Source organism: Loxodonta africana, chromosome 3, assembly GCF_030014295.1.
Source record: "Loxodonta africana isolate mLoxAfr1 chromosome 3, mLoxAfr1.hap2, whole genome shotgun sequence".
Taxonomy (NCBI): Eukaryota; Metazoa; Chordata; class Mammalia; order Proboscidea; family Elephantidae; genus Loxodonta; species Loxodonta africana.
Window position 1 is genome coordinate 33,762,777 of NC_087344.1, and position 21,869 is coordinate 33,784,645.

General features: G+C 53.8%; 1 protein-coding gene across 2 annotated transcripts in view; it reads left to right on the plus strand.

Moving 5' to 3' along the window:
* Positions 1-603: 603 nt before the first annotated feature.
* CRTC1 (CREB regulated transcription coactivator 1) overlaps positions 604-21,869 on the plus strand; it is a 66,723-nt gene continuing 45,457 nt past the window's right edge. For both annotated transcript variants that reach the window (XM_064281006.1, XM_064281007.1), the window contains exon 1: positions 604-754. In XM_064281006.1, the coding sequence (XP_064137076.1) occupies positions 629-754 (126 nt within the window). In that variant the 5' untranslated portion in view covers positions 604-628. The remainder of the gene's footprint in view (positions 755-21,869) is intronic.

The window sequence follows — 21,869 nt, forward strand, 5'->3', positions numbered from 1 at the left end:
CATCTGAAATGTTCTTGGTGCTGCTTATGGGTTGTGTGCGTCCAACCTCCACGAACTGTGCACCCCATGGGGGCGGGGACCGCATCTGCTTGTTCATTTCTGTACCTTGGTTTGCCAGTTTCTAGTAGACACTCAACAAATACTCGTTGAATGAATGAATGCACTGGTCTCAAAGCTAGGGGTCCAAGTCCGGCCCTTGGGGGGTGCCTGGCTCCCCCTTGCAAAGGGTCTCGGCCGGCTGTCTCACTCTTGGGGGCTCCAGCGCCCCAGCCCATCCGGACCTCGTCCAATGAACGGCCAGGTGGCCGCTGTCCAGCGAGCCAGGCGGTGGCTCACCGCGCTTGCGCAAAAATCTTATTCGCTCCTCCACCTCCGCCCCCCGCCAGCCCTCCGCGCCGCTGCTTCGCCTGAGAGAGCCTCCGGGACGCGCGCATGCGTCCTCGCCTCCACGCCGCGCGCCGTTCCCGTGCGCCTGCGCCACGCTCCCGGCCGCCGGCGCGTCTGCGCACTGCCCTCCGCCCGCGGGCCCGGCCAGCGCTTGCGCGGTGGCTCGGGCGAGTGGGGGGCAAGGAGGAGGAGGAGTGGAGGAGGAGGAGGAGGAGGAGGAGGAGGAGGTGGCGGCGAGAAGATGGCGACTTCGAACAATCCGCGGAAATTCAGCGAGAAGATCGCGCTGCACAACCAGAAGCAGGCGGAGGAGACGGCGGCCTTCGAGGAGGTCATGAAGGATCTGAGCCTGACGCGGGCCGCGCGGGTAAGGGGCTGCCGCGGCCCAGCACTGGCCGGGAGGGGGCGGCTAGGGGCGGGGGCGCTGGCCGGGCGGCTAGGGGCGGGGGGCGCGGGGGGCGGGGCGGAGGCGGGGTGTGCGTGGCCTGGGGACAGGTGTCCCCACCCTCCGGACGTCGTGGGCGGGACAGGGGCCCCGCATCATTGATACCTGGAAGGGACAGGTGCCCCACATCCTTTCTACCTGGAGGGAACAGGGACCTCTACATCGTTGCTACCTGGAGGGGACAGGTGCTCCTGCATCATTACTACCTGGAGGGGACAGGTGTACCCATATCGTTGCTACCTGGAGGGGACAGGAGACACCACATCATTGCTACTTGGAGGGAATAGTGCTCTCTCCATAATTGTTACTTGGAGAGGACAGGTGCTCAGGTGCCCACATCTCATTGCTATCTGGAGGGGACAGGTGTACCTAGATCATTAGTACCTGGAGGGAACAGGTGTCCTCGCATCATTGTTACCTGCAGGGGACAGGTGCCCCCAGCCTGCATTGCTTCCTGGAGAGGGCAGGTGCCTCTTCATCGTTGCTACCTGGAGGGGATGGGGCCTTTACATCACTGTTATCTGGGGGAACAGAGGTCTCTACGTTGTTGTTAGCTGGAGGGGACAGATGTCTCTGCATCATTCCTACCTGGAGGGGACAGGTGCTCCCACATCATTGCTACCTGAGGGGGACGTTTCTCCCACATCTTTGTTACCTTGGTGGGATGGAAAAAAAAAATCAAACCTGCTGCCATCAAGTCGATTCCGACTCATAGCGCCCCCTTAGGACAGAGTAGAACTGCCCAATAGAGTTTCCAAGGAGCACCTTGTGGATTTGAACTGCTGACCTTTTGGTTAGCAGCGGTAGCACTCAACCACTACACCATCAGGGTTTCTCTTGGCAGGACAGGCACCCCAAAATCATTGTTACTCGAGGGGGGGAACAGGTGCCTGTATATCATTGCTACCTGAGAGAGGCAGGTGCCTGCACGTAACTGCTACCTGAAGGTGACAGGTGCTCCCAAATTATTGTTACTTGGGATAGGGACAGATACCCCCACATCATTACATGTGGGGACAGGTGCTCCCACGTCATTGCTATCTGAGGAGAACATTGTCCCCATATCATTGTTACCTGGGGGGACCAAACTGAAGAAACCCACTGCCGTTGAGTCAATTCTGGCTCATAGTGACCTTATATGACAGAGTAGAAATGTCCCATAGGGTTTCCAAAGCTGTAAATCTTCACAGAACCAGACTGCCACATCTTTCTCCCATTGCTTTGGAGAGGGGACAAGTTCCCCAAATCATTGTTATGTGAGGGAGACAGGTGCCCTTACATCACTGTTACCTGTACTCCTGGGTGCTGGAGGAGCGACAGATGCCTCTCTTGGGGACCTGGGTGGGATAGGTATCTCTCTCAGACACCTGAGAGAAGGGTCAGGTGCTCTCCCCCATGGTGACCTGGGGGTTGGGAAGGCAGGTTGTGGTCAGTCCTGGAGCTTAAAGTGGGGATAGCCACCCTTCATGCATCCCATGTGGTAGGGCCAGGTGATGTTTCCCCCACTGGGACAGGGTCAGGTAGGACCAGGGCGGAGGGACAGCCTGAAGGGGCATCCCAGGTTCTGCCAGGGGCTGGGCTGGGGTTGGGCACCTTGCTATTGTCCTGGGCTGCTGCTCTTTGCCCACACAACCACAGTGAGGTTCCCAAGCTCCTCTTGCCTCAGTTTCCGCCTTTGTTAGTTGTGGGCCAAGGAGGTAAACTGCTTTGCCCGGATGGCAGTGACCTCAGCCACAACTCCTGCAGAACGGTGGGACCCCTGGCCTGCGCAAGAGGCCTGGGGGAGGGGTTGGGGGAACTTGCTGAGACCACCTCCCTGGGTCCGAGCAGATACAGTCGGGGTGGACCGACCCTATGTGCAGCTCCAGCTCCTTGGTGGAACTTTCTGTCTGTGGTTTTATAATAGGTTGCTGTTTTTCACTGGGTAGTGACCTTATATACTGGGATACATGTCTTCATTTTTATGCATTTGTTCATCACCTATCTGCAACTGCTGCTTGGTGGACACGGCACATCGATTTGGCTCAAGTGCCTCATGCGTGTGATCAGGATGTAGAGGAGGAGGTGGTTGGTGAATGAGTGCATGCATGAATGAGTGAAAGTGTGCAGCATAAATGTCCCCTGAAGGACAGGGCTTCGAAGGCAGGGGTGGTGGCTTCATCTTATCTGCCCTGCTGGCATGCAGTAGGTGCCTAATATTTGTAGCGTGACAAGAGGTCACACTACATGGCTGTGGTCAGGGATGAGGTCAGATTTCTGCCTTGGAATTGAAGATAGATTATTGTTTTAGAAAAGATTGTTTTTTAAATAACAGGTTTATCGAAGTATATTTCACATACCATACAATCCACCCATTTAAAGTCTACAACTTAGTAGTGTTTAGTGTACTCAGACTTGTGCGGCCATCACCACTGCCTAATTCCTTAACATCCAGCAAGAGATCCCGTCCCCATTAGCAGCCACTCCCCACTTTCCCTCCTCTCAGCCTCAGGCAACCACGAATCCACTTTTTGTCTCTGGATTTTTCTGTTCTGGGCTTTTCATATAAATGGAAACACACAGTATGTGGTGTTTTGTGACTGGCTTCTTGCGTTCAACATGATGTCTTCTAGGTTCTTCTGTGTTGTAGCATGTGTCAGGACTTCATTCCTTTTTATGGCTGAGTAATATTTCATTGTATGGATGGACTACATTGTGTTTATCCGTTTGATTGTTGTTGCAAGTAGAAAAGATTTTCAAAATACCCAGCTGGCGGTTCTCTTAGCCGTGGCACCCACTTCCCGTCTCCTTTCCCCTCTGTTCTCTTCCTTTGCATGGTGTGGAAGGAAGGTGGATACGGGCGGGTGGGGGGACTGGACCCTGGGTAGAGGCGAGCTTCCATTGGATTTTGGAGACACTCAGAGCATTGTTCTCATCCGGGGTTGATTCTGTGTCCAGGGATGCTTAGTGATGTCTGGGGACATTGTGGTTGTCACAAATGGGGGAGTACTATTGGTGTTGAGTGGGTGTGGACCAGGGATGCTGCTCAACACCCCGCAATATTCAGGATAGCCCGATGCCTGAGAATGATCAGGCCCCAACTGTCCCCACTGCTGCAGTGGGGAGCCCTGAGTTAGAGGGTGGCGGGAGGCAGACTTGGGGTAAGAGCCCTGGATGTGGGCAGGCAGTGAAAGTGCAGCCACAGCCTACGGGCTCATGGCCTTGGGCAGAGTGATGAGGCCTATGGCACTGGGGCAGGTCTACCAGTAGTTCCCAGCCAGCGTGCTGCCCCAGGGCCAGGGGCATGCCCCCTCCCCACAGTAGATCCCAGGAGTTTGCCAACACCTCTGGATAGGTGAGGGGTGGCTATCAGTACCTGCTCCTCTGCTGTGGATTCCGAAGGGCGGCATGTCCACTCCTGTGCAGGGAGACCGCCCTTGCTTCTGTGGGGATCAATTCTCCGGTGGTGGCAGCAACGGGATGGTCTTTAGATTTTAGCCAACCCACACCCCCATCTCCTCCACTGGGAGAGACTGCTTATCGGGCACAGGGCCGAGAGGCGCAGGCTTTCCCCTTCTGCCCTCAGACCCTGGGCAGTGTGCAGTAGGGTGGATTGGGTGCTCTGCCGTGTGACTTTGGGCTGGTTTCTCAGCCTCTGAGCTTCAGAATCCTGACCTGTAGAGCTGGCTAGGAGCTTTGGTGGTTCATCGGTAGAATTCCTTGCCTTCCATGTGGGAGACCCGGGTTCGATTCCTGACCATTGTACCTCATGCACAACCACTACCCATCTGTCTGTGGAGGCTTGTGTGTTGCGATGCTGAACAGGTTTCAGCAGAGCTTCCACACTCAGATGGACTAGGAGGAAAGGCCTGGTGATGGACTTCTGAAATCAGCCAGTGAAAACCCTGTGGATCCCAACAATCCAACCAATCACGGGGATGGTACAGGACTGGGCAGCATTTCATACTGTTGTGCATGGGGTCACCATGAGTTGGGGCCGGCTTGAGGATAGTTTATTGTAAAGGTGAGAGGCTTGTTCTTTTCACAGAAGGGCATTTTTGTTTGTGGGATGCTGGGGACCCCTTAGTGGACAAGGCCTGTGGGGCCGTACTCTTGGGGAGCTGACACAGTTTTAGGGGACCTGGTAAGGAATAATGGTAAAGGGATGGCTTGGAGAGAGTAAAGGAGAGGTGTGTGTTGGGGGCACTGAGGGTGGGGGGCTGGCACCCCAACAGTGAGATGGAGCCCCCATTTGCCGAGTGCCCGTGGGAATGAGGTTCCAGGTGGGGGACGGTGGGTGCAGAGGCTTCAGGGAAGAAGGGTTTGGTGGGGATTAGAACAGGACCAGGGGCCTGGAAGGGCACAGATCCTACGTAGTGAGGAGCCTGGGGGGTTTTTCCGCCTATGAGAAGCTGATCTGGTTTGTCTTTTTTAAAGCAGTTTTATTGAGATACAATTCACATACTACACCATTTAAAGTGTGCAGTTCAGTGGCATTTAGTACATTCACCATGTTGTGCAGCCATCCCTGCCTAGTTCCAGAACACTCTCATCACCCTAAAAGGAGACCCCCTACCCATTAGCCATCATTCCACATTCCTTCCTCCCCCAAGCACTAGGCAACCACTAATCTACTTCCTGTCTTTGGATTTGCCTGTTGTGAACATTTCATGGAGCCCTGGTGGTGCAGTGGTTAAGAGCTTGACTGCTAACCAAAGGGTTGGCAGTTTGAATCCACCAGCTGCCCCTTGGAAACGCCATGGAACAGTTCTTCTACTATCTTATATAGGGTCGCTATGAGTTGGAATCGACTCTTTGGGAATCGGTTTGTGACATTTAATATAAATGGAGTTATGCAATGTGTCCTTTTGTGTCTGGCTTCTCTCACTGAGCATAATGTTTTCAAGGTCTATCCAGGTTATAGCATGTATCGGAACTTTATTTCTTTTTATGGCAGAGTAATACTCCATTGTATGGATGGACCACATTGTGTTTAGCCATCATCTCTTGATGGACACTTGGGTTGTATCCACCTTTTGGGCTGTTGGAATAGTGCTGCAATGAACATTGGTGCACAGGTTTCTATGTGGACTCACATCTACATTTCTCCTGGGCATATTCCCAGGAGTGGAATTGCTGGGTCAGGTGGTGACTGCATGTGTAATCATTTGAGGACACTTCCTGTTCTAAAGAGATGGCTGTGGCTGTGAGTGGGATGCACGTGGGGGCAAGAGGGGACATAGGGAGATGCTGAGAGGTGGCCACAGGAGTCTAGGTGGGGAAGGTGATGGCTCAAGCTAGGGAAGAGGCTGAGGGGATGAACCCCAGAAATGGTAGGTTCTGGTGATGTGTTGGCTACAGGGCTGCCCAGATGGCCATATCGGGGGATGGGGCACGGGAGTGGAGAGATGTGCAGGGGGATGGACATGAGGGTGGGCAAGATGTGAGGTGGGGGACAGATGTGCAGGAGGGATAGATGTGTGGGAACGGTTGGACACAAGGGGAGGACAGCTACGCGTGTGGATGAGACATGGGGGATGAACATGCATGTGGATAGATGCAGGGGACGGATGTGGGGGGATGGATGTGTGTGGGCGAACTTGGGGGGCAGATGTGGAGGGAACACGTGCTTGTGGACGAACACGGGGTGGATGTGGGGGGACGGGCACGCGTATGGATGGATACAAGGGGAGGGACGTGTGTGGATGGGAAGGGGGGATGGACACGGAAAAGATGAATGCGGGGGGACGGATGCACGGGAAGGACAGACGTGCAGGAGGATGGATGTGCGTGTGGACAGGATTTGGGGCGGACAGATGTGCATGGGGATCAATGGGGGGGTAGATGTGTATGTGGATGGGATGTAGGGGGGATGGACTTACGTGTCGATAAATGTGCATGGTGATGGATGTGCGTGTGGATCAGATGCGTGGTGGATGGGAAGGGTAGGGCGTGTACAGGAGCCATGTGTCTGACCGTGGCCTTGGAGCCCGTCATGTGCGGCGCTGGGCAGAGGTTGTGCTGTGTAACTGCAGGCCTGCAACTCGCCAGGTTGGGAGGGCATGTGTCCTCTGGGCTCTTTGGGCACTGGTCTCACTCAGGCTGGAGAAGAAGGGTCCCTGGGTGTAGGCGTGGGTCAGCAGCACACGGGTTAGCTGACGACGGGGAACACTTCCCCCTACAAGCCCTGCTCCCGCAATGCCTACTGTTGTGGCTACAGCCTTAAATTCCACTGCTTCTGAGCCGCTGCCCAAAGGACAGGCTGATCATCTTTGCAGCCTGTGCCTCCCATAAACCCCAACAGTCTGAGTGCACCCCAGGTGCGTCCTGTGTACCCGCAGTAGGCTGAATGGTGTCCTCCAAAAAGACATGCCCATGTCCAGCCCTCTGTGAATGGGACGTTGTTTGGAAGTAGGGTCATTGCAGACGTGATTAGTTAAGGATCTGGAGATAAGATCATTATGGATATAAAACCAAAGAAACCAAACCCACCACTGTCGAGTCGGTTCTGACTCACGGTGACCCCATGTGTTCCAGAGTAGAACTGAGCTCAGTAGGGTTTTCTTGGCTTTAATCTTTATGGAAGCAGATTGTCAGGCCTTTCTTTCCCAGGCCCGCTGGATAGGTTGAAACCGCCAACCTTTAGGTTAGTATTTGAGCACAAACCGTTTGCACCTCCCGAGATATGTTGTTGATGTTAGGTGCCGTGGAGTCACCTCTAGCTCCTGGTGACCCCATGTATAACAGAGCAAAATGTTGCCCGGTCCTTGGTCATCCTCACAATAGTAGGTATGTTTGAGCCCATTGTTGCAGCCACTGTGTCAGTCCAACTTGTCGAGTGTTGTCCTCTTTTTCGCTGACCCTCTATTTTACCAAGCATGATGTCCTTCTCCAGGGATTGGTTCCCCCTGATAACTTGTGCAAAGTAAGTGAAACAAAGTCTTGCCGTCCTTGATTCTAAGGCATGTTCTGGATATTGGATGGGTTTAAATCCAATGGCAGTGCGTATAAGAGGAAGGGAAGGAAAAACAGAAAAGGAGGTGGCCACGTGAAGGCAGAGGCAGAGATTGGCGTGACGCAGCCACAAGCCCAGGACCACCTGGAGCCATTAGAAGCTGGGAAAGACAAGGAAGGGTCCTCCCCTAGAGCCTCTGGAGGAAGCGTGGGCCTGACTACACTTCGATTTCAGACTTTTGGCCTCAGAACCAACCAGTTGCCATTAAGTCGACTCCAGCTCATGGCGACCCCACATGTCAGAGTAGAAGTGTGTTCTGCAGGGTTTTCAGTGGCTGATTTTTCAGAAGTAGGTCACCAGACCTTTGTTCAAAGATGCCTCTGGGTAGACTCGAACCTCCAAACTCTTGGTTAGCAGCCAAGTGTGTTCACCATTGGCACCACTAGGGACTCTACAGTGTGAGGAAATAAATTTCCCTTGTTTTACACTGCCCTGTTTGTGGTCATTTGTTTCAGCAGCCACCGGACTCACACACTCCAGCCTGCGACAGACCCTTCGGAGTTCTGATTCCCCGTTGGAGACCACCTGTGGGGGGAGGGGCAGGGACTCCCTGACATCTGTCCTTCCCTGGACATCTCACGCCAGACATGCCCTAGAGTGGACACTTCATTCACCTGTCAGAAATTCGGGTCTTCACTTCTGCTGGGAATGAGGGGCCGGGTAAGGGTGAATGAGACACAGGACAGGGTGGGAGGGAGCGTGGCTGTGGCTTCAGGGAATGGAAAGAGTGAGTTTGGCTAGAGGGTGGTGGGGCATGGGGGGGGCGAGGTGAGGTGTGTGCGAAGAACTTGGATTTTATTCTAAGAGGGGTGGGGTGCCACCAGGGGCTGTTCAGAGAGAAGGGTGACCAGCTTGCCTTCTGCGTTTGTGGAATCTATACTCTGTGCTCGGCACCATGTAGCTTCCACCCAGCGCCAGATCCTTGATGCTCATACCTGCCCCCACCCCTGCCAAGGAGGGGGTCATTGTTTCCATTTTGCAAAGTGGGAAACTGAGGCCAGAAGCATGACCTGTTTGGCACCAGTGCAATCTCACATTGACTATATCACTCCACGCCTATTGGAAACCAAAAAGCAAACCTGTTGCCGTTGAGTAACCCCATGTGTTACAGAGTAGAACTGTTCCATAGGGTTTCTTGTCTGTAAACATTAAGGAAGCAGATGGCCTGGCCATTCTTCCGTATTGCCGCTGGGTGGGTTTGAATTGCCAACCTTTCAGTTAGTAGTTAAGTGCTTAACCATGTGCACCACCCAGGGCTCTATTAGAAATGTGTTTTTCACAGCACCCCAGCACCTACCCGCCAACCTGCACAAAACAGTGATTTCTCCAGGGTGTCCCCCTCACTGCGTGTGGACACGCGGATGAGGTCTGGTCTGTTTCATTCAGAAAAGCTGGTTGGGACCCGCCGCACTGATTTCTTCTCCACCACTGTGGGTCTGCAAATGCCACCTGTTTCTGTCAATAAAGTTTTGTTCTTGTTTTGTGACAACTGACTTTTTTGTTTTATTGTGGTAAAAATACAGACAACAGCACATGTGCCTTTTCAGCAGTTTTTACATGTACAGTTCAGTGACATCGGTTGTGTTCATCGTGTTGTGTCGCCATCACCACTGCCCGTTTCCAGTGATTCCGCCGCCATTTTTTTTTTTTTTAAGTGCACCATAAGCGGTGACTCCCAGCTCTCCACCCTCCCATCTCTGGTAACCACTAATAAGCTCTGGTCTCTATACATTTGCCTATTTCATATAAGTGGGATCATACGATATTTGTTCATTTGTAACTGACTTCCTCCGCTCAGCATGTATTTCAGGTTCGCCCATGTCCTAACGTGTCGGAATTTCATTTCTCTTGTTGATTTTGATTTAGGAGATGGCAGGTGTTACAGAGTGGGACTGCTCTGTGGAGTTTTTTTGGCTGTAATCTTTATGATTACAGATTGCCAGGCCTGTTTCTTCTGCGGCGCTTGTGGGTGGTTTCGAACCACCAACCTTTAGGTCACCAGCCAGCCACAAACCGTTGGTTCCACCCAGGGACCTTAGAACTTCATTTGTCTTTATGGCTGAGTAAGATTCCACTGTGTGGATGGACCACAATCTGTTTATCCATTTACCTATTGATGGATACCTGGGCTGTCTCCACCTCTGGGCTACTGTGAACAGCGCTACGGGGAACATGGGTGTACAGGTTTTGTCAGTAATGTTTTATCGGCATGCAGCCACACCCACTTGTTGACATGTGTTCTTTGGCTGCTTTTGTGTGACAACAGCAGAGGTGGGTCATTGTGACAGAGACCATCTGGCCTGCAAGGTGGAAATATTTACCATTTGGCTGTTTATTGAAAAAGCTTGCCTGTCCCAGGCTAATGGGTCTCTTCCTCAGTTTGAGACCCTTTGACCTGGAGCAGCAAATAGGGAATGCCAGGGGCATGGTGGATGGTGGTCATCAGCTCTCCCACTTCCAAGGCCTCTGAGCCGCCTGGGGAGACAAGGAATGCAGACTGTTGGGCTCTCCCAAGCCTCTGCTTTTGTAGGTCTGGAGTGGGGACCAGAATTCTGAGTGGGGGTCTTAGTGGGTGACCTGGGCACCGAGGGGGGTCTGGATGGTGCGTGGGCAGGGGCTAGCCCCTGCTTGATGGCACAGGGGTCCACATTAGTCTGCAGAGCCCAGAAGGTGTTCTGCCATCGCTGTCTCCAAGGTTGGCCAGGGACGTGGCGCCGCATGACTCTGCCCCAGGCCAGTCATGTCCCCACCCTGTTCACTGGCTCCTGTCTGTGCTGTGGGCCTTCCGGCCCCTCCACAGGGGCTGGATGGAGCTAATCAGGTTACTCTGGGCCAGAGCATGGCACACCTCGGAAGCTCTCAAGATGTTGATCCGTCTCCCTGCCGGGGCTTCCCGGTTTCCAATGGCTGTAGTTCTCAGGCGTCAGATTCTGGCTGCTTGGGGAGCGCTGCTCGGTGAGACGAGGTGGTTTGGCTCAAGTGTCGGGACTCAGAGTCACCGGCATGAAGGTGTCTTCTGAAACAGGACCCTCTGTGTAATGCCAGGGGAACAGTTGGATCTGGGAGAGCTGGCTGAGTGCTATAGCATGGCTTGCCCAGCACCAGGGAGGGAGCCTTGGAGATTTCCAGGCCCCTCCATGTAGAACAGTGTCCCCCCAGGGCCACGGCCGACCTACAGGGTATATTGACCACATCTGGGGATATATGTGGTTGTCATAACTGGGGGGTGCTACTGGCATTGAGTAGGTGGAGGCCAGGGATGCTATGCAACACCCTACCCTACAGTGCACAGGATGGCCCCAAACATCAGCAGTCAAGGTGGGGACCCCTCATTAATTATTTGGGGGGGGAATTGAGTTCAGCTCCTGCTCAGACTATAAAAGAACAGTTGCTGTCGAGCTGACTGTACTCACGGTGACCCCGTGTGTGTCAGAGCATGATTGCGCTCCATCGGGTTTTCAGTGGCTGATTTTTCGGAACTAGATCAGCAGGCCTTTCTTCTGAGGATGCTCTGGGTGGACTTGAACCTCCAACCTTTTGGCTGTAGCTGTGCACTTAATCGTTTGTGCTACTCAGGCATACCCCAGAAAAAAATTCCCGATAGGTTAGATCGTACAAACCTGGGTGACCTTGCAATTTCTGTGATTTCCGTCCTCTCTCCCTCCCCACTCTGTGTGTATTTAAGTGTGTGCAGCGTCATAGGACTTCAGTAGGTCAGATGGTTGTGGGACACAGAGTCTCTTGAGGGTCAGTGGAAGCCTCTAACCCAGGGGTTCTCACCTGGGCAGTTATGCCTCCAGGGAACATTGGCCATGTCTGGAGAAATTTTTGAGTGTCACATCCAGGGAGTTCTACTGACATCTGGTGGGTGAAGTCCAGGGACGCGCTGCCCAACACCGTACAGTGCGTGGGACTGCCCCACTCCAGAGAACAATCTGGAGCCAAACGTCAACAGTGTCGCAGTGGGGAGCCAGGCTTGATCCCCCCGCTGCTGGGACTATGAGGTGCAGACAGGGTGGGAGGAGGCCCCCGGCTGCATGAGACAGAACCCTCCAACCTGGGGGCATCTGACAACAATGTTGGGTAACCGATGACATCGTGTCGAGTTTGCAGGGGGGAAGGCTGAGGCCGACAGAGCAGGTGTCACAGAGCCTCATAGGTGGGAGAGCTGGCATGGGGCCAGTGTATGACCTAGAAAGGAAGTCTGTTCAATTCCCCTGTCCCACACGGCCTTGGGCATTTGCTAGTTGGTCAAGGGGGGTGTCTTAGTCTCCTAGTGCTGCTATAACAGAAATACCACAGTGGGTGACTTTAAAAAGCAAACATTTTCTTACAGATCAGGAAGCTAGAAGTCCGAATTCAGGGCGCCGTCTCAAGGGGAAGGCTCTCTGTCTGCTGTAGGGGAAAAATCCTTGTCTCAGCTTCTCTACATTTTTCTCAGCCTTCCTTGGTGAGTTCTAGGTGGCTTCTATCTTTCCCCTATTTGTGCTTTTTTCTCTCTGTGCCTAATTTGCTCTTTTTATATCTCAGAAGTGATTAGGTTTAGAATCCATCCTGAGTTAACATGACAAAGAAAACCCAAATGGGATCCCATCCACAGGATTAAAAAAACCAAACCAGTTGCCGTGCAGCTGATTCTGACTTTTAGCGACCTTATAGGACAGAGTAGAACTGCGCCTCCATAAAATTTTCAAGGCTCTAATCTTTACAGAAGCCAACTAGCACATCTTTCTCTCATGGAGCGGCAGGTGGGTTTGATCCACCAACCTTTCAGTCAGCAGCCAAGCACTTAACCACTGCACCACCTGGGCTCCTCCATCTACAGGTATAGGGGTTAGGATTTCAACATGCATTTTAGGGGACACAATGTGTTGGGGCAGCAGGAGCCCTGTGTGTGGAGGAGATGGCTCATGGAACATCGACTGTGTGGGGAGAGTGGCTGGGAGGAGGTGGGGGAGGTGACAGAGGGGTCCGGACCAGGCCCAGGATGCGGGCAATAGGGGACCATGGAAGTTTCCAGAAGGAGGCGATATGCTCTATGCAGGGAGTGGCGGAGGCCAGCCTTGCAAGAGCCCACATCTGTGCTCATTGGATCATTGTTACAACCAATGAGAAAGGGCCTGTGGCTCCCTGCATTGCACATCTGAGAAATTGAGGCACGAGAGGTCGAGTGGCTTGTAGTGTAATGTAGTGTATGGAGGAGCTGGGATTCAAACCTGTATCTGACTCTGAGGTCCATGTTTTTCCTAAACAAGCTGTTGTTGTTAGCTGTTGAGTTGTCTCCGACTCATGGCTGCCCCACGCACAGCAGGACAGAATGCTGCCTGGTCGTGAGCCATCTTCATGACCATTGTTATGCTCAAATCCATTGTTGCGGCCACTGTATACTCTGAGGGCCTTCTAATCTAGGGAGCTCATCTTCCAGCACTATATTGGACAATATTGTTATGATACACAGAGTTTTCATTGGCTGATTTTCAGGCCTTTCTTCCTAGTCTGTCCTAGTCTAGAAGCTTCACTGAAACCTGTCCACCGTGGGTGACCCTGCTGGTATTTGAAATACCAGTGGTGTAGCTTCCGGCATCACAGCAACAGGCAAGCCACCATGGTATGACACGGGAACCATCTGTAAAGGCCTCCGTTGTCTGCTGAGCCACAATTCACATTCAGCTGTCTCCCACTGAGGAACATGGAGGTCGGCCCTAGTTTTCCGCAGACAGAGACGTTCTTCCTGTTTGTCCTCAAGCATGTAAGCTGTTCAGTTTACGTGCCTGGGCACAGCTGCCCCTCTGTGTCTCCATGCCTCTTGCATAGGGAGGAGGGTGCAGCAGCCTTAGTGACGGAGGTGGCTGTGGTGGCAGAGAGGGAGGGCTGATTTGGGGTATTTAGAAGGTAACAGTGACAGGGTAAGAAGCCCTGGTGGTACAGTGGTTAAGCACTTGGCTGTTTACAAAATGGTCCGCGGTTCAAACCCAGCGACTCTGCCGGAGAAAACACCTGGTGATCTGCTCCTGTAAAGGTTACAGTCTAGGAAACCCTATGGGACAGTTCTACTCTTCTGTAGAGTTGCTGTGAGTCAGAATTGACTCGATGGCACGTAACAACAACAAAGTGACAGGGTCGTCGGGGCCCTGTGTCTTAGTTTCTCAGTGCTGCTAAAACAGAAATACCACAACTGGGTGGCTTTAAAGAACAGGAATTTATTTTCTCACAGTTCAGGAGGCTGGAAGTCCAAATTCAGGGCACCGGCTCCAGCGGAATGCTCTCTGTCTGCTCTGGGGGAAGGTCCTTGTCTCTGTGAGCTTCTCTTCCTGGGTTCCTTGGCGATCTGCAGGTGGCATCTCTCTTCCCCCATCTGTGCTGCTTTCTCTCTGTGCCTACTCTACTCTTTTTATATCTCAGAAGTGATTGGCTTAAGACGTGCACTATACTGATGAGGCCTCATTAACATAACAAAGAGAACCCTGTTCCTAAATGGGAATCGCATCCACAGGTATGGTGGTTACTATTTCAACATATATTTTAGGGGGACACAATTCAAACCCTAACATTCTGGATGGTGTTAATGGTTAAGCACTCAGCTGCTAACTGAAAGGTTGGCAGTTTGAACCCACCCTGGGGTACTGTGGAAGAAAGGCCTGGCAATCTGCTTCTGAAAGGTCACAGCTTTGGAAACCCTATAGAGCAGTTCTACTCTGCACACACGGCATCTCCATGAGTTGGAACTGGCTTGATGGCAATGGGTTAGTGACAGGGTTTAATGGGAGATGGGCAAGTGGGTAGGGTGGGAGTCTACTAGGCTGTGCTATAAGAACCAAAGCAAAGGCGTGAGAGCAGGCGGGTCCTGCCTCCCCTTGGAGCTCATGGGGTGGAAAACCCTCCATTTCTGGTTGGGGTATCTTTGACTTTGGCCCCTTCTTCCATCATCATGTCCAACCCAGACCCAGGACAGAGGGTGGTGCCTGCCTTGACTGGGCTTGACAACCAGGGAGGGGTGGCGGGGTCCAGGTGTGCAAACAAGGAAGCCACCACATGCCTCTTGGCCCAGCATACGGAGAAAGTCAATATTTATTATTTGCCAAATGGAAACGAAGCGCAGCCAAGCCATGTCCTTAGGGTTCTGAGTTGGCTGCGGAGGGAGAGAGTTCGGGGCGTTCTGCAGTACTCTGACCCTCAGAGAGGGTGGCACTGTCCATTGGTGCCAGGCTCAGTCTGCTCCCTGGATTTCCATGGGGGATATTGGACCCAGGATGTCCCCTTTAGCTCTGTTCCCTGTTCAGTGGAGGGCACAGTGGTTCCCCCTCATTGGATTGTGGTAAGATTCAGATGAGTTAACGTGTGTGGTGTGTCCGGAATGGGGCCAGGCGTGTAGGCAGTACTCAGTGCGTCTTGCAATAGTTGTGATTCTGGAGTCGAGCACATGGAGGACATTTAGCAGGCACGCAGTGGGTGCTCAGCAGGCACTCAGTAGGTACACAGCAGGTGCTCAGCAGGCACTCAGCAGGCTCTCAGCAGTTGCTCAGTGGATGCTCAGAAGGTGCTCAGCAGACATTCAGCAGGCACAAAGCAGGCATTTGGCATACACTCACCTGTTCCATCCAGTGTCCTTTAAAGGGCTGGTGTCCCCCCTCACAGTCAGGCTCCCACCCCGGGTAGTGGAAGTGTGGCCCTCCACCTGGGACCTGTCCCAGGTGCCGAGGGGCCCCTGAAGCCAGAAAGTAGCATGGGGTCTCAAAGGAGCTTCAATTTTGTGAAAAACTTTGGGGAGACACCCCAAGTCTGCAGTAACCGCACATGGTATTGAGGGAACAGACAGCAGACCCTCATGGGCTAGGGCAGGATGGGCTTGGGGCAGCGGGGTGTCCCCCCCCTTCAGGAGTGCCTGGGGGGAATGTTAGAGGCACTGATGTTGCCCAGTGAAGGACTGAGTCCTGGCCTGGGCCACCTGTGGAGGGGGGGCGGTTTGCACCAGACCATCCATTCCTTTAGTCTGTCACCTGGACACCCTAGATACCCTGTCCTTGGGAAGCACTCCGAAAACCAGCCACCAACAGCTGATCCTGGCCCCGAGGAACATCAGCCTGTTGTCTGTTCTGGTGCTCTTTAATTTACTCTGAAGGTCAGTTCCTCAAAAGCTTAACGTGGAGTTGAATGTGCTGGTTCAGATTTTCAAATGTTTCACATTCATTGTCCGAAAAGTATACCACCCACTTGACAACCCTTGCCCAAGAGTCAAGGGACGCTCCTCTTCCCTCCTGAATGGAAACAAACAAAAACCTTTCACTGTGTAACAAAAGTTTCAATCAAAACTCCCAGTCCCCATCATTAAACAAGCAGTAGTCATCTGTCTCTGTCTCCTTGATGAGTCCCTTTTGATGGCAAGTGTGAGGCTTCCCACAGGGAATACCTTGGGTTGGTTGGGTGCCAGGCAGGCTGCCCTGGCCAAGTTTTGGGTGATGTCCCATGGACTGGGGTGAGGGATTGGCCTTTGGCTCTGGGATGATAGGGGCTCCAGAAACGGTTTTCTTTTTATTGTGGTGAAAATGCGTTATAATAAAACCTCGACCATCTCAGTCATTCCAAGCTGTACAGTTTAGTGGCATGGATTACATTCTTCAAGTTACGCAATCACTCTCGCTGTCTTTTTCCAAATCATTCCAGTACCATTAACGTAAACTCACCGTCCCCTAAGCAAAGCTCTCCCTTTCCCCTTCCTTCCCACTAAGTGTCAACTAGTAAAGTTTGGTCTCTACGCATTTGCCTCTTCTAGATAGTCCATGTAAGTGTGATCACACAACATGTGTCCTTTTGTGACTGACTTCTCTCACTCAGCGTAATGTTTTCAAGGTTCATCTGTATTGTAGCATGTATTGACTTCATTTCTCTTTGTGACTGAGTAATACTCCATCTGTTGGTGGGCACTTGGATTGTTTTCACTTTTTGGTGATTGCAAATAGTGTTTTGATTAAATAAATACCCACCTTTGGTCATCCCCCCTACACACATTCGTTATCTGGTGGTGGTGGAGCTGGAGTAGTGCTGGGCGCTGATGGGGCCAGACGCTCTGGCATCCAGCCTCCAATGTGTGGGTGTCACAGTGGTTTGAGGAGGGAGGCACCCTGAGGGCAGTGACTTGGCATAGAGGGGCACGTCCAACTGGGGGCTTCTCTGAGCTCAAAGGTGACCTTGACTGGCAAGACGAATGGGGGGTGGGGAAGGGTGTTCTGGGCAGAGGGAACAGCATACACAAAGTTAGGCTATGTAGAGGACCGCTTGTTTGTCAAGGTGGCAATGGGGGCTGCAGGGGGCCGGGGATCTCCCTTGAAGAGCGTGCTTACCCCACGTGTTGGATCTGCATCTGTGCCTCTCATGCTCCCATGGTTTGCCCCTTTGACGCTGTGTGGACCGCTGTGCTGTGTCTTTGCCAGGACTGGTGCTGGCCTCCCCAGGCTGGTCGCCCTGAGGAATGGGCTGTTTCCTGCATCTCTTAGGGGCATCTTCAGGTGGTTTCTATGGCTCTGCCTCAGGCTTAGCCACCGCAGCCTTGTAAACCTGGGCCCTAGGTGTTCTGGAAGGGAATGTGTGTCATCCTGCTCGTGGATAGCAGTCTTTGCTCCTCGTGTCTCCTGCACGATCAGTCACCTGTCTCAGGTGAGAATTTGCCAGAAGCCCCCGCTGCTCCTGGGAAGGCGGGGTCTGGGGTTTGATGTCCGCAGGTCTGAATTCTGGCACTGCTGCTGTGCTGGCCAGAGGGCTTAGAGCCCTGGGGCCCAGTGGCTGAGTGGGGAACAGCTGAATCCCGTTTTCTCTGGATGAGGCCACTGGCTCCGTGCTGAGGTCACTCCAGCCACAGGGGCCTTAGTGGTCCGTGTGTTCATGAGCACTGGGCATCAGCCGAGTGCATCCTCCCTATGCGGCTCCTTTCCGGGCCCCCCAGATGACCAGTAAGGACCTGCGTCAGGGAATTACCATGGGCTGTCTGTGGGTCATTTGTGGGTCGTTCGTGGGTCATCCTGGCTCCTCCGTGGGCTGTCCAGGGTCACTGTGGGTCATCCCTGGATTGTCTGGGGGTTGCCCTGGGTTGTTTGTGGCTCATTCTAGTTTGTTCTGGTTGATCTGTAGGTTGTCTTGGGTCACTGTGGGTCATCCCTGGGTCATCTAGGGGTAGTCCTGGGTTGTCTCGGGGTCACCGTGTGTCATTCCTGGGTTGTCTGGAGGTTGTCCAGGAGTTGTTCTGGGTCATCTGTGGGTCATTGTAGGCCGTCAGTGGGTTGTCTATGGGACACTGTGGGTTGTCCGTGGGTTATCCATGAGTCATTTGTGGGTCATTCTGGGTGGTCCATGGGTCATCTGTATTGGTGCTGTGTTCATCCAAGCCCCCCAGGAGCTCTCAGCCTGCATACATGTGATGAACAGTCCAGTTGAGGCGGAGGGATGCATTGGGATGGCAGGACGAGACAGGGACCCACTTGTGACCTACGCCACCGGCCTGGTGGCTGTGTGGATGCGCTCCCCTTGCCTGTCACAAGTCTGGAGACCAGTCGCCCCCGGTTACACTGGTGCAGGGGTCTGACATGGCCGCTTTTCCTGTACCTGCCATGTGACTGGTTACAGCACATGGCCGTTCCCTTCCTCAGTGTCCTCATCTGCTGGGTGCCCTGCATGGGATCCCCGTGGTCAGTGAGGCCAGCCTTGTCTGCTGTCCCCTGAGGAGTCACTGATCAGAGCTGGTGGGAGGTGTGGCCGGGTGAGCAGGTATGAAGGCTGCCTGGAGGAGAAAGCAGCAGGAGGGGTGCCCCATGTTGCTGGGTACAAGGATGCATGGGGTCTCCGAATGGAGGAACAGTAGATAAAGGGTGTGGGGGTGTGAATCCAGGTGCAACTGGTATGAGGTGTGTCTGGGGCATAGGGAGGGGAGGACTGGGGGTTTGGGCCTGACTCAAGGCCAATTACTACAAGGAGTGTGAGGGAGGGTCTTGGTACTGTGTATGGTGCTGGCAGGAGCTAAGAGGCAGAGGAAGCAGATGCCATGAGCCTAGTGGGGGTGCTGAGATGGGGAGGGAATATTCTGGAATCAGGGCTGGACTGGGCCTTGGGAGTTGTTGGCTGATGGGTGGTGGACAGGGTGCCTGGAAGGGATGACCCTGTAATGGAAGGGTGGGGCCTGGGAGGAGTTGGAGGAGGGCAGATGTGGTCCCCATATGAGGAAACGTGTCACCAGGTACCAGGCAGCCGGGCAGGCCGAGGTGACTGTAGGGTCACCTGCCAGGCTCCCATGTCCTCTGTGGACACTTGTCCGCCTTGTCTCTGTCCCCATCATCAGTGCTGTGGTGTTCAGATGCAGGCTGGACAGGAACCTAACTGCGCGCACGTGCCATCTTGCAGACGTCTGGGTGCCTGGGCTCAGAGCCTTCCCTCCCCCCAACCCCTGCTGCCCCACCCTTGTGGACAAGCGTCTGGTGTGGCGCTTGCATGCATGGGGTCTGTGGCTGTCCAGGGGCAGCGGGGCCCAGTGGGTGTGGTAAGAGTGGCCCAGAGACCCAGGTGGTGAGGCTTCCCCAGAGGAGAGGGATGTATCAGGCAATGGGGTACAGCAGCTGCAAGAGGACTAGCTTGGGGATACAGGAGTGTCCAGGAAGGAGGTGGGGGCCGAGGACTGCTGGGTCTGGGGCACCTTGTGGAACCTTGCCCTTGCCATTGCCATTTCCATGCCCACTCATCAGACATCCTCCTGTGGGGAGGACTGTCCACTTATGCTGGGGAAGGGGATTGACAGGTGTTTCAGGGACATGGGAGTCGGCTGAGCCCAGGAGGGAGGGGACATCAGGAGGAGGGACTGCCAGGCTGGGGAGGGGCATAGACAGGAGTCTGGGGGCCAGCAGGGACTGTGTCCATCTGGGAATTGGGGCGAGCCCCAAGTGTGTCAGCACCCCTCTCAGAATCCTCTGGGGGATTGGAAGTGCATCCAGGGAGTGACCTGGGAGAATTTGGTACTGGGGCACCATCTATCTGCCCCAATACAGGGCTGCTGTGATGAGGGGCCAAAGGGACACCTGCCCTGCTCCCCATCTTCAAGGCTGATCCCCCTGTCCAGGCTCTTCCCAGCCACTGACTTAGAGTGGGGAGCTCAGTAGAAGGGACGTCTGCCCCAGTCATCCTGGCCTAGAACCTTCTGGCACCTTCTTGTCATACTCAGAGTCAGGACCCTCCCCACCCCAGGCTCCCAGCCCCGTTCCCTCCTCTCGTCTCCTTGCTTGAGGGCCCACCCTCCTGGCTTCCTGCACTGTCCCCCATTCCTCATTCACTCAGCCCTAGGGGGCCTCTGCCCACACTGGGCTCCTGTCTGGAGCACTTTTCCAGCCTCTGGCCCCTCCCTTGGAATCCTTGGCCGCCTCCTCATATCTGTGGCCTGTCTGCCTGGCTCTGTGCCCTGTGCTCCTCTGACCAGTACCCCTTCTTGTGGGCATGCCAATGCTCTTTCTTGGGGACCCAGACTGCCGCAGGGCCAACATGCAGGGGTCATGCGGCTGCGTCCAGTTGCCCCCTAGCTTGTGGGCCCAGGACAGGCGTGGAGCATGTGCAGCTTCCCCACAGAAGGTCAGTTCCCTCTGGTTCTCCCAGGCCCCCCTACAGGCCCCCCTGCAAGGTCCATGGCAGTGCTGGCTCCCAGCAGGGGGCTTCATCCCCTGGGCCTGACCCATAAACAGTCATGTCCATTGCTGGACCAGCAGTGGAGGGCTTCTTGGGGGCTTGGTGCCACACGCAGGTCCCAGCCCCTCACCACCCACCCTTTCTTCCTTTCAGGCCTCTAGTTAGCCACACAGCTGCCAAGGGGGCCAGGCAGAGAGGATCTAGCTGGGGCCATCAGACCACACCACCCTCTCTGAGAAGATAAATGGGAGTCAGGGACAGGGGTGCTCATTGAGGGGCAGCGTGGCCCCACTCAGTCTAAGTTAATGTTGAGTCTATGTTAATGTTGGTGGAACAGTACAGAGAAGGATAGTGATAATAGCGCTGGCCAGAGTCTGGCCCTGGCTGCTGACACTTCTGTGTTTCCCAAGAAGCCGGTGATTCTGACGTTGAAGTTAACTTTGAAAAATGTGAAAGCTGGCCATCTAGTCGCATTTTTTGTGAGACTTCCGACCTTGAGGAGCCACAGCTATGTTGGACAGGGTGGCCACCAGGCCGGGCTCTGACGTGCGCTGACTGGGCCCGGCGCCCACCGGACTGAGCTGAGCAGCCAGCCAGGGCCATGGGGGTGGGGGGGAGGGTCTTGCCCCTACCACTGTGGTTGTGAGTAGGACCTGGGGTCTGTTGCCCACCTCTGGGCCTGCAGGATCTGTGTGGTGGCTCTCAGGATGGCGACATGGTCCATGGTGACTGTCCCTGGTCACTGTGCTACTTCAGTGGGGACATGGGTGGGGATGGGGCAGCCAGACACCCTGTCTCCCACCTCTGCACCGACTCGCCAGAACCTTGGGAATTACTCTTTTTTTAAAAATATATATTATTTTTCTTGTGGTAAAATTTACATGACATAAAATTTACCACTTTGAAGTACACGATTCAGTGGCATTTTAGTCCATTCACAGTGTTGTGCAACCTCTGTCTAGTTCCAGAACATTCTCATCACCCTAAAAGGAAACCACATACCCACTAGCAGTCACTTCCCATTCCTCTTCCTCCAAACCCTAGGCAACCATGAATCTACTTCCTGCCTCTATGGATTTGCCTGTTCTGGATGTTTATATAAATGGAATCACACAATATGTGGTCTTTTGTGTCTGGCTTCTTTTACTGAGTATGATATTCTTGAGGATCATCCATGTTGTAGCATGTATCAGTGCTTCATTCCTTTTAAACCAAAAAACCAGTTGCTGTCGCATCAGTTTTGACTCCTGGTGACCCCACACGTGTCAGAGTACAACTGTGCTCCATAGGGTTTTCAGTGACTGATTTTTCGGAAGTTGATTGTCAGGCCTTTCTTCTGAGGTGTCTCTGGGTCGGTTTGAATGTCTATGCTTTCAGTTAGCAGCTGAGCGC